The sequence below is a fragment of the Psammomys obesus genome, unplaced genomic scaffold (genome assembly GCF_907164565.1).
Source record: "Psammomys obesus unplaced genomic scaffold, mPsaObe1.curated_primary_1811, whole genome shotgun sequence".
In the NCBI taxonomy this organism is placed as follows: Eukaryota; Metazoa; Chordata; class Mammalia; order Rodentia; family Muridae; genus Psammomys; species Psammomys obesus.
The window spans coordinates 7,118,635-7,130,765 of record NW_026596962.1 but is presented as its reverse complement, the minus strand read 5'-3'; the positions used below and the strand labels follow the sequence as shown (position 1 = coordinate 7,130,765).

General features: G+C 37.4%; 1 protein-coding gene across 1 annotated transcript in view; it reads left to right on the top strand.

Moving 5' to 3' along the window:
• The window catches only part of Dok6 (docking protein 6), a 337,303-nt gene that overhangs the window by 188,527 nt on the left and 136,645 nt on the right, over nucleotides 1-12,131 (top strand). The window contains exon 6 of the mRNA XM_055598745.1: nucleotides 8,692-8,830. Within this exon, the coding sequence (XP_055454720.1) occupies nucleotides 8,692-8,830 (139 nt within the window). The remainder of the gene's footprint in view (nucleotides 1-8,691; nucleotides 8,831-12,131) is intronic.

Sequence of the window (12,131 nt, the reverse complement as noted above, 5' to 3'; positions counted from 1 at the left end):
GAAAACTGGCTCTCCCTCTCACAGTGGCTGGCAACTGCCAATCGGCCCCCAACTGCGATAGGGCCTCCTGAGACTCCTATCCATGTCCAAATACAGATTTTTTTTTTATTTATTTTAATTTTTTTCTTTGTGGAGGCAACCACACTTGCTATGGAATCAAGTTCAAAAATTGAAACATAAGCTAGGCCACTTTAAGATATATGAGAAGAGGGGTTGTGAGATTTAAAATGACAAGATGCCTTTAATAAAGATCAGCGCAGTATTTTTCAAGTTTGATAGTCAAAATGGCTTCTAAAGGCAGAGACTGAGCTGAGCAGTATAAACTCAATAGTTACACCACAACCTGGAGCAGCTTTGGACAAACTTGCCTTAAAATGTAATGTAGCAACTTCATTTTTGCTAATTAAATTAGCTATTACTTAAGTACTATTAAAGTGCTAAATCAATTGGTACCTTTAGGGACATTTGACCACTAGCATAAACTTTATCTTGAGAGCTTTCGTTCTGCACTCTGGTTCATGTCAATACTTTATACCCCATAGAACACCATTATTGTTTTTTTATATTCTTCAAGAAATTAGTCATGTATAAACAAAAATACCCAAAAAAATCCTTCCATACACAGTTTTTAAAAATTAACAGGTAAAAACTGTGGGTATTTATCAAGTTTGGCAATGATGTTTTACTGTGTACACACCATGGAATGACCAAAGCTAGCTGATTAGTACCATCCATCTCAAATACTCACTTCTGTGGTAAGATTATTTACCAACCATTAGTACTTTGTCTCCTTGACATGTGGAGGTCTGAACCCAGGACCTTTTACATGCTAGGAAAGCTCTCTGCCACTGAACTCCCCAATTCTATCCAACATGTTTCAGTATTGCTACAGGCACAACGCCGTACAATAAATCTCTTAAATTCTTTCTAGCTAATGAAATTTGGTCTCATATATTTTTACAAAAACATCAGCATACTGTGCATAACCCTCACCTTGTATCCTCACTTAACAATATATTTTAGAAATCTAACTGTGTTGGTAGTAGGAACAGTATTCACTTAATAATGGTTATAGGTACGCTTAAGAATTGTGTTATCTCAGTGCTCAAACAACAAAATAAAGTTCTAAAATATTGTGGCATCTTCTTATTTTATAGATGATAAATTATTAGTGCTGTTAGCTTCCACTGCTTTTCCTTAGATTTTATGTTTTATGTCCTTTTAAAATAATTTTGCAAGGCTAGAGAAATGGATCTGTGGATACCTGTGTTTGCCATGCAATCACTAGGACCAGTATTAGAACCTCAGCAGCCACATAAAAAGCCAAGTGTGACTCACGTGGGCTCAGATGAGAGGAAAACTGCAAGGGCTCCCTGGCCACCAGCACAGGTCCAGGTTCAGTGGCAGATCCTGACTCAATAGGTAAACAGTGACAGAACAGGTCATCCAGATTGATCTGTGGCTACCTCAAACACACACCAGCCTGTACACCTACGCAGACATGAGCCACAAATCATACCATGCCTAATACTCAAGAGAAGATATTCACAGGTAGATTCATCAGCCTTTCATCGCATTTTACCTGAACTTCCTTCCCTTCTCTGAGTCTATATACTAATTATTTCATAGATTTGTGTTGTACTATTATCATTTTATTTATAATAGGAAACTTAAATCAGTGTAGATGGAGACATAGGTTCACATAGGTTTTTGTTGTTGTTTTTGTGACAAGCATCCAGCACGGTTTGTAGGGAATCCTAGCTGCCCTCCACTCATCTAAGATCCTATTTGTTCATTTACTTGAGTCAAATGCATTCAGTCTGTTTGCAGACTTTCTGTGATTTCTAAGCTTGACTCAACAGAGTTCTCAGAGAGGATCTTTCCATAGTAAAGAAGCAAAATATAAACATTGTTAAGCTATAATAAAGATTAAACAATAAACAGAATAAAAGTGTTAATTGGCTTAAATTGATCTGAAGAAAAACTGGTATTAGGGTTTCTTTACTGTCTGTAGTTGAATGTTAAATTTTAAATCCTAAAGAGAAATATGAGAGTTTTAGGTAATCTACTTTGGCTCTATTTCATTGCTGACAATTTTGTGGAACATCAATCAAAATTTTACCCAAAAACTTATAGATAAATTGTATTTTGGAGTGAGGTTAGGGAAGTCATGTATCCCAGGGTGCCCTTGAACTCTATGTAGCTGAGAATGGCCACTTTTCTCATCTTCTGGTTTCTGCCTCCTTAGTACTGTGGTTACAGGCTTAGTTTTCATACTGATTTATGTTGTGGTGGGAACTGAACAATGGCTTCATCTATTTTTATTAAATTTTTCAATCAATATGTTTTATCATTTTCTTAATTCTCCAACCTCTCCAGACTCTCCCTGTTTCCTTGGCCACCCAACTTAATGCTTTCTCTCTCTCAAAAATACCTAAAAGTTTGTCTATATTTATTTTTGCATTAATTTTAAAGTTTACAAAATAGTTAGTTTAGTTATGACATTTCTTATCCACACAGCATTGTTCCTTACTCATGTGAACACCCTGTCTTCTGCCTCATTTTTTCATCTCTCACACTCACCACCTCCCTTCCCTTTCACTTGTCATTTCAGAGAAAGAGTAATATTTCAAAATTTCCACTTCACAATGAGGTACTCTTTAGACTTAAAGAAAAGAAAAGAATAACACTGGCTACAATTTGGTGATGGAGAGTTTTATCCAAGAAATCTATCTCTAGTACTCTACATGGTAAGGCTGTTTCTCTCCTTGAGACCAACTACAAAAAACAGGAATATAAGTGTGTCATTCGGAATGTAGGCACCTATGAATACAGATGGTCTTGCATGTTCTTGATCTTTATTTATTAGAACATGAAGAATTAGAAATAAGACTGGTGGTTATAGTTTTAAATCATTATAGAAGCACAGACTGAGATATGATAAAGATAGAGAAGTTCACAGAAATTTCCTTGGGAAATTAAATATAAAAAATATCCACTTGGGAAAAGTCTGAGACAGATCCTGATCATGTTGCCATACTCTGACACTTAGCGAATACTAGACTAATTGTCTTAACATTATGATTTTCTATGAGGCTCACAAGACAAAGCCGATCTACTCAATGCGATACATGTTAAAGCCACTTAATAAAAAGGCGAGGGGACTGGGCATAAGCTTCTAGAATGGTACTCAGTTGTTCTCTGGCGAAAAGAGCAACTCTGAGCTGTCAAACAAAGATATTGAGCTTTTAACATTCATTGTATAACATTCCATTGTATAAATTCGCTGAAGGGAGGTCCCTGTGCAGGCAACCACTGAAATTTTTTTTAGCCCCTTCCACATCAAGATAGAGTATCACCCAACAAAGAAACAGAAATCATAACCCAAAAGCCATCATGAAAACAGACTTTACTATGGAATGAACGAGGAGGGTTTGGTAATCTAGAAGTGCTAAATGAGCCCTGCCCTGATTATTAGGATTTGTACTAGGTCATTTAATGAGTCAATAAACAAATTAGACTTTTAAAACTTTTGGCCTAAATTTGTTGGTCCCATTTTTGTTAATTTTTTATTTTATTTTTATTAATTACAGTTTATTCACTTTGTAACCCAGCTATAGCCCCCTCTTCCAACCCTCTCAATCCCACCCTTCCTACTGCATCTTCTCCTATGCCCCTCCCCCAGTCCAAAGATAGAGGAGATCCTCCTCCCATTCCATCTGACCCTAGTCTATCAGGTCTCATCAGGACTAGCTTCTTTGTCTTTTTCTGTGGAATGGTAAGGCTGCACCCCCTTCCCTACTCAGGTGGAGGTGATCAAAGAGCCAGCCCATGAGTTCATGACAGAGACATTCCCTGTTCCTATTATTGGGGAATCCTCTTGGACACTGAGCCACCATGGGCTACTTCTGTGCAGGGATTCTAGGTTATCTCCATGCATGGTCCTTGTTTGGAGTATTAGTCTCAGAAAAGACCCCTGTGCCTAGATTTTTTTGGTTCTGTTGCTCTCCTTTTGGAGCTCCTGTTCCTTCCAGATCTTTCTATCCCCCCTTCTTTCATAAGATTTCCTCCACTCTGCAAAAATTTGGCTATGAATCTCAACATATGTTTTGATACCCTGCTGGGTAGAGTCTTTCAGAGGCCCTCTGTGATAGGCTTCTGTCCTGTTCCCTGTTTTCTCCGTGTTGATGTCCATCTCGTTTGCCTTTCTGAATGAAGATTGAACATCTTACCAGGGTGGTCCTTCTTGATTAGTTTCCTTAGGTGTACAGATTTTAGTATGATTATCCTATATTATATGTCTAATATCCACTTACAAGTGAGTATATACCATGTGTGTCTTTTTGCTTCTGGGATACTTCACTCAGGATGATCATTTCTAGATCCCACCATTTGCAAATTTCATGATTTCGTTGTTTTTAATTGCTGAGTAGTATTCCATTGTATAAATGTACCACAATTTCTGTATCCATTCCACAACTGAGGGACATCTGGGTTGATTCCAGCTTCTGGCTATTACAAATAAAGCTGCTTCAATAACCCTATATCTGACAGAGGGGTAATATCCAGGATATATAAAGAACTTAAGAAGTTAAAAATCAACAAATCAAGCAACCCAATTAAAAAATGGGGTACAGAGCTAAACAGAGAACTCTCAATAGAGGAACATCTAATGGCAGAGAAACACTTAAAGAAATGCTTAATCTCCTTAGTCATCAGGGAGATGCAAATCAAAATTACCCTGAGATTTCACCTTACACCCATCAGAATGGCTAAGATAAAAAACTCAAGTGACAACACATGTTGGAGAGGATGTGGAGAAAGGGGAACCCTCCTCCATTGCTGGTGGGAATGTAAACTTCTACAACCTCTTTGGAAATCAGTCTGGCTCTTTCCCAGACAATTAGGAATAGTACTACCTCAGATCCAGCTATACCACTTCTGGGCATATACTCAAGTATACAACAAGGATGTTTGTTGGCCCCATTTTATAGATGAAGAGTCAACAGTTAAAACCATGCTCAGGTCTAGGCTTCTGTTGTTCACATCCTAGTATTTCCACATTGTAGTACTTAGTACTTTATAAGGCTTTTTAATCAATGGTTTTCTTCCCTCCACTACTTAGAGTAATTAATTATGTTTATTTTTCTCCTTCTAATTCTCAGTCATGATACAATGTCTGATTTACAGGGACAACTTGACAGGCCATGACCTGAAGATCCAAATTTATGTCCTCAAGTCCAGAGTCCTAGACTGATATACTTTCCTTCCTAGCAATGTCCAGACAAAACAAAACAAACATGTAAGCAAGTATATCCACCTACTAACCTTTTAGAATTTTATAATGTCCCAGACTATTTCTCGGAGCTGAGTGGGACCTTCAACAACTTAATTTAGATAAAAAAAAATGGACTGGAGAGATAGCTTAGAAATTAAGAGTGCCTGTTTTCTTCCAGAGGATCCAAGTTCAGTTCCTAGCATCCATATCAGGCATCTCTTTATAAGCTATAACTCCAGTCCAAGAGGTCTGATGTCCTCCTCTGGCCTCTGTGGGTGTGTCCTCTATGCAAATATGTGATAATACTTGTACACAGATATGCCCATATGCATAAATTAAATTTTAAATTTAGTTTAAAAAAGTTCTGAATATCTTTTTTATTTTAATGTAACATTTTATTAATTCTTGAAAATTTTTAAAGAAATATCATAAAATTATTTTCATGTAATTTTTTCTTTTTATTTATAGTTTTTTTAATTACAATTTATTCACTTTGTTTCCCAGCTATAGCTCCCTTCCCAATCCCACCCTCTCTCTTCCCCCTTCTCCATGCATGCCCCTCCCCAAGTTCACTGATAGGGGAGGTCCTCCTCCCCTTCCTTCTGACCTTAGTCTAATAGATCTCATCAGGAGTGGCTGCATTGTCTTTTTCTGTGGCCTGGTAAGGCTGCTCCCCCCTCAGGGGGAGGTGATCAAAGAGCAGGTCAATCAGTTCATGTCAGAGACAGTCCCTGTTCCATTACTATGGAAGCCACTTGGACACTGAACTGCCATGGCCTACATCTATGCAGGGGTTCCAGGCCATCTCCATGCATGGTCCTTGGTTGGAGTATGAGTCTCAGAAAAGAAGCTCCACAAGGGGAGCAACTGAACCAAATTATCTGGGCACAAGCGTCTTTTCTGAATAAATATCTTAAGTGTGAAGAGAGATAATACCCTCATCTTTAATTCTGAACTTAATTTTAATTTGAAGTCAGGCCAAATACATAGCATCCATATTTTCATGTTTTCTCAAAATCAATGCATTCACTAAATATCTTCAGTGTCAAGTTTGTGGGCACAGAGTCAGGATGCTCCAATGCAATAAGCACCTAGACCTGAGCTCTTCCCTCTTTAAGAAAAGAGTGCATTCAGAAAAACAAGGCTCATAATGTTCATATTAACCATGAGAGACATGGTTAAGGTACAGATTACAATTCAGAACCAAGAATAACTTTCCAGTGGTGCGTGATTTGCTGCATTTGGGTCCTACTTTAAAAGCAAGTCAAAAGCAACCTAAGTTGTTGCATCCTTTTCCCTGTCCTGTCATGTAGTATTGGCTTTCTACCACGACACTGTTTAAACAGATAAGAAAAGTCTATTTCTGTTTCCCATCCTCCTTCAGACAATATGTATTAAGGCAAGGAGCCCTAAATTGTTCAAGTCAACATGACTGCCAAAAAAAAAAAAAAAAAGCAATAATCATGAGCCTATAAAGTGAAGAATCTGAACCTTCCCCTTGGTTGATATAATCACTGTGCAGAAGCAACTCCTTGTATTCAGCGTTTCTTTACTTTTCATAATACATTCAAAAGCCTGGTTCCAGGCTCAAAGGAAGTGATGGTAGCTATTTCTAAGATTAGGGAAACCCTCATGTAAGCATTAAGAATCCCCCACTGGGCAGAATTAAGTCTCAGAAAGTGGACAGGCATCAGAATTTCACATCTCAATGACTGAATATGAAATAACAATTTGTGTCTTCATTATCTCATTTCCTGAGGCTAATAGGCAGTGTTCTGCACTTGACAATGAACAAAACCTCCACCTCAGACAAGATATGCTCTGGACTTATCAGTGGTTTTTTTGGTGGCTTTTGCATTTCTGAGCACCCCTGCGTCAACAAAGATAGCTCATTTGTTTCACTTTGTGAAAACACTTCATTTTTCCCCAAGACTTTCCATTTCATGCTGTGTGAATTTTATTAAGATCGCTTCCACATAAGCTAAGTATGGTTGGATGGGGCCTGGAGGGATGGCAGTTACATAGTTTGGACAATGTTAGAAGCCGCTTGAGACATTTCTTTGCTACTAAAATCCGCTTGGACAAATTATACAATAGTTTGCCCTCATAAATATTTTGATGTTGTAACCTGTAAATCATTCCATAATATTACCTAAAAACCAGCAGCATAGAAACCTAGTATTCTTCATATCAGAGTATCACATGCATATAGTCTTTAGATATGCTTAAACCTGAGCTATAATACTAATTAAAATGATATTTTATGTTATACTTAGTAATTATTAATAAAACTTACCTGTAAATCTGTCTAATAATCTGCTAATGAAGATTGTCTAATCAAGTGATTATCATGAAATAATTGAAATGACCTTACATTTTGATCTTTCTGCTAGAACTTCTATTAAGAATTTAAACATTATTATGCACTGTCACCTATAGCATTATACTTCTTCCTAATATTATACCATAATAACATAGCAGTATCTTATAAAAATAAACTGACCCAGCTATTTCTCTAGGGTAGGTATTTATTCAGTTACTACTAAACTTTCCTTATTATTAGTTCTAACATTATGATGAAAGCAACTAGCAACTTTTAACACTCTGACTGCTAAGCTGCACTGTAAGAGGCTGTCTACCACCTCTTTATCCTTTAAGATTGCATGAAGTGGTTCTATTACATCGATTTCAGAAACACAGCAATCAGAGACAGGCAGGTTGAGCTTCTTGTCTAAATTTACACTCCCATTATTGGCAGAAACTATGCTAAAGCACAATTTTCTTAAATTCAAATAGAGTACATATAATAGACATTAAAACTCCTGTTCTTCGCCCAATGGTAAAGCACTTGGTAGGTATTTCTGAACTTGGTTGCCTGTTCTTTGATCAGTTGCCCCTGGCAATGTGGCCTTGCCATCCCACAGAGAAAGAGGATCCAAGCAATCCTGATGAGACTTGAGAAGCTATGGCAGATGTCAGAGAACTCCCCCTTTCAGTGAACTAGGGGAGAGGATAGGGAGGCAGACAGAGGGAAGGTGGGCCTGGGAGGAGTTGTGGGACAGTGCTTCAATTGGAATATATAATGAAAAAATTGTGAAAATTAGTTAATTGATTGGAGAGAGAGAGAGAAAGAGAGAGAGAGAGAGCATGGAAACCCCACTGTCAGCATTCAGAGAACCACACAGAGCATGTTTAAATCATTTTTAGTTGTCCCTGCACATTTTGGTAAGAATTTAAAACTCAAGTACACATGGATTTTTTTTTACCTTTATTTCTCTTTCATATTGGGTAGATTTTCTAAGAATGAACTAGCACGGAGAAGAAGAACTGAGGATAAGGGCATCCTTTATAAAGAAATTATTGACATACTTGAACCCACAGAGACCTGTTTCTTTCTCTATCTCTTTTCACAGAATGTGTGACACAGGAGAAGGCCTATTCACCTTTCAAACAAGAGAAGGAGAAATGATCTATCAGAAGGTCCACTCTGCAACGCTGGCCATAGCTGAGCAACATGAAAGATTAATGCTAGAAATGGAGCAGAAGGCCCGGGTAAGGCTTCATCCTATGTAACCTGATGCTTGTGGATGAATACCCTGTGCTGATATATACCATGTTTATATGAGTCTGTTTGTGCTGTGTGTGGTACCCACCACGCTCTGTCTCTGTTACCAGACCTAGGAAGGTCAACCTCAGCTCTATAATACCCTACTCAGTGTATCACAAAGTTATTTTGGCCAGGATTTACAAGCCCTGCTCTCCATAGATCTGTGTGTGATATGCTGCATTGGTTGCCCAAAGCTGTGTGGATTGCTTAGAGAATGAGGCAAGGGTTGAAGTATGTTACTTCATACTATCATATGCAAACCATCATATAGGTATTTTAAGTATATTTCCATGAAGAAATGTCAAGAATTTTTTTCTTGAGACCATAATTATTGGTCATGAAACATAGCATCCTGTGTAGGTTCCAAATTTACTGAATCATCACTGCTTGCAGGTCATGTTTCCAGGCAAAGTATTAAATCCCTAAAGGTCCTCTTTTCCTTCATAGCACAGCTACAGTAGTTCTATCCATTTTCTTCCCAGCCATACACACCATCATGAAACATTTCATCTTATGATGATAACAGAGCACAGAGGGTATTTTTGAATACTTACAACCCTTCCAATACTTGGGAAAAAAGCAAGTTATTGAGTCCAAATGCGGTGACAACTTATCATTCAAGCCTTCTCAAGGATGTCTAACAATCTTTAGCCATTTTTTAAAAATAAAATTTAATTCACATCTGCCGGGGCTGTTGTTTGCTTATCACCGTCTGGGTCAAACCTGGGGCGAGAGTCAGACAGTTATCCCTAAAGACAGAGATGGTGGGTAACTGTAAAAGGATCTCAGACACTCTAAAGTTTGGTGTGTTCCAGTTCTAAGAGGTGCACATGCCCAAACAGTGGGTTCGGTGAGGCTCAACAGCAGAGTTCACTGAATCAAATGTACAGACAGTATTTGGATACATTTCACTATCAGTTTTACAGGCATGCTTCTCTCTGAAGGTTAATGCTAGTAAAAATAAATTGCTCCCTATTAGTCCATTCTTCACAATCATCTAGTTGAAGACTCTTCTGAGAGCAGTCTCCTCAGCTTGGGAACGTCTCAAGGGCACTAAGTTCTAAAGCCATGGCAGGGTTTCCCAGTCTCCAACACACTACTTTCTCTTTTAATATACCTCCTCTATTTATACACACAAAACTTTCCAACAAGCATGAAAGAACATTTCAGTGTTCTCTATGGGATTCCTGTTTTCAATTTAAAATAACATAAAGCTCTGTGTGAAAACTAGGCAAAAGTACAAAATGCAGGTTAAAATAAGACTAAGATGTAAAAATATTGCACTGTACTGAATACATTTCTACTACAAAATAGAAAGATGACAGTGGTTTGCTGTTGTGTTCATTTTGTTTGTCTTTTTAGTTTTCAAACCACGCCACATGATATTCATGCTTAAAACTTATGTATTTTCATATGCTTTAAAAGACTTTTAAAAGATTAAGTAACCAATATATATATAAAGCAATAGGTGTCTTAAACATAAGTTTTCAGGCAACTGAAAGCTTTTGCTTTTACTTTTTTTAATGATACATGATATGTGGATTAATAGACTTTCACCAAATACAGTGAAAGTAGCGTCTCAACTGCTATTTCTTTCTGGAAAGAAGAAACCTGGTTTTGCTATTATTGATAACATCTCATTGTATTTAGATGGATCTATCATCTAAGCCATGCCATGTTTTTGTTGTTGTTGTTGTTGTTGTTGTTTGTAATTTAAATGAGCTGATGAATTAGTTCAAGAGGTGAGATGCTTGTTGTTAGGCCTGACAACCTGAGTTCAATCCTTGAAACCCATGTAGTAAAGGAAAAGAATTAATTATTAAAATCTGTCCTCTTATATCCACACACATCACATCTACTCACTCACATAAATAGATAAGTGTTAGCTAAAATGTTTTAATAAAACAATTAGATATCTAAAATTTTTGTCAGCCATAGTGAATAGAACAGTACATTTTCTATTACACAGTATTGAATATCAACGCAAAAAATATCGACTGAATTGGTAAGACAATTAAATATGTACATTTTGATTTCTGTCACTAAGAAAGATTATGAAATAACTAGTATTGACCAAATCAATTATAATGTTTTTCAAGTTAGCTATTTATTAACTGGCACAAGATCCTTATGCATTTATTTCACACTCGGTGACCTGTACTGATGAGGAGGCGGATAGAAAAGTTTCCTCTTTCAGGTTGCCTACATGTTTGTGAGATTAAATAGTTTGTATTATCCAGTGTTGTGTAAAGCCCCTTGGCATCTTGAAATACCTACGTTCTGTGCCTTAAAGTAACTATATATAAGACATCATGATCATGAAATTTTTAATAAACAGGCAATAAAACATTGTGTGGTCTTATTTATGTTGTCATGGCAGTGGAGTCAAAGAGAGGTTCTGGATAATAAACCCCTGAGCAGTGTGTCCATGGCCCTCCGTAGATACCAGGGCTTCCTTCCACTGTTGCTTCACACAGCAACTCAGTACTGCCTTCCTGTGTGACTAGATAATGCTCTGCAGAAATGGGAATATTGGGTAGTTTTGACATTCTCTTTAGTTTTTAAACTTAAATATGTTTCATACAGAAAAGTAAAGTTTGTGGGGTTTTTTGTTTTTGTTTTTGTTTTTTTTCCACAAATAAGAATGCCAAAGTTGGGAGTGGTGGTGCATGCCTGTAATCCTAGCACTCTGGGAGGCAGAGGCAGGCAGATAGATGTGAAATGCCAGCATGGAGTGGAGACATGGGCACCATGTGACATGCCTAGCTGAGGAGATACTGGGATCTGATAGCTTCTGGGAGAGGGAGAGGCAGTTCACCATAAAGCCTACCATGCTCTGGGACAGATCACATTCCCAAAAGCATTTGAGCAGCACAAAGTGGACCTGGTGGATTATAAACAATTGCCATGAAGGGGTTAGCTTTTGTCAAAGGCTTTCTCCGCCTCTAATAAGATGATCTTGGGGGTTTCTTTCAGTTCGCTTATATGGTGTATCACACTTACTTTTTGTAAAGGAACACAAAATTGGATGAGTACAAATGAAAAGGTTGATCGGGGGAGTTTGGGTGTGAATATGGTCAAAATACAGTGTATAAAATGTTCAGAGAATCAATCAAAATAGTTTTAAACACAGCAAGGATAGCAAATTTTAAACTGGAGCTATTTCTGATACTAATCTGTGATACCAGTACACACTTAATTGACAAAATTTTTAGACATTTAAATAAAATTACATATCTAGAATAC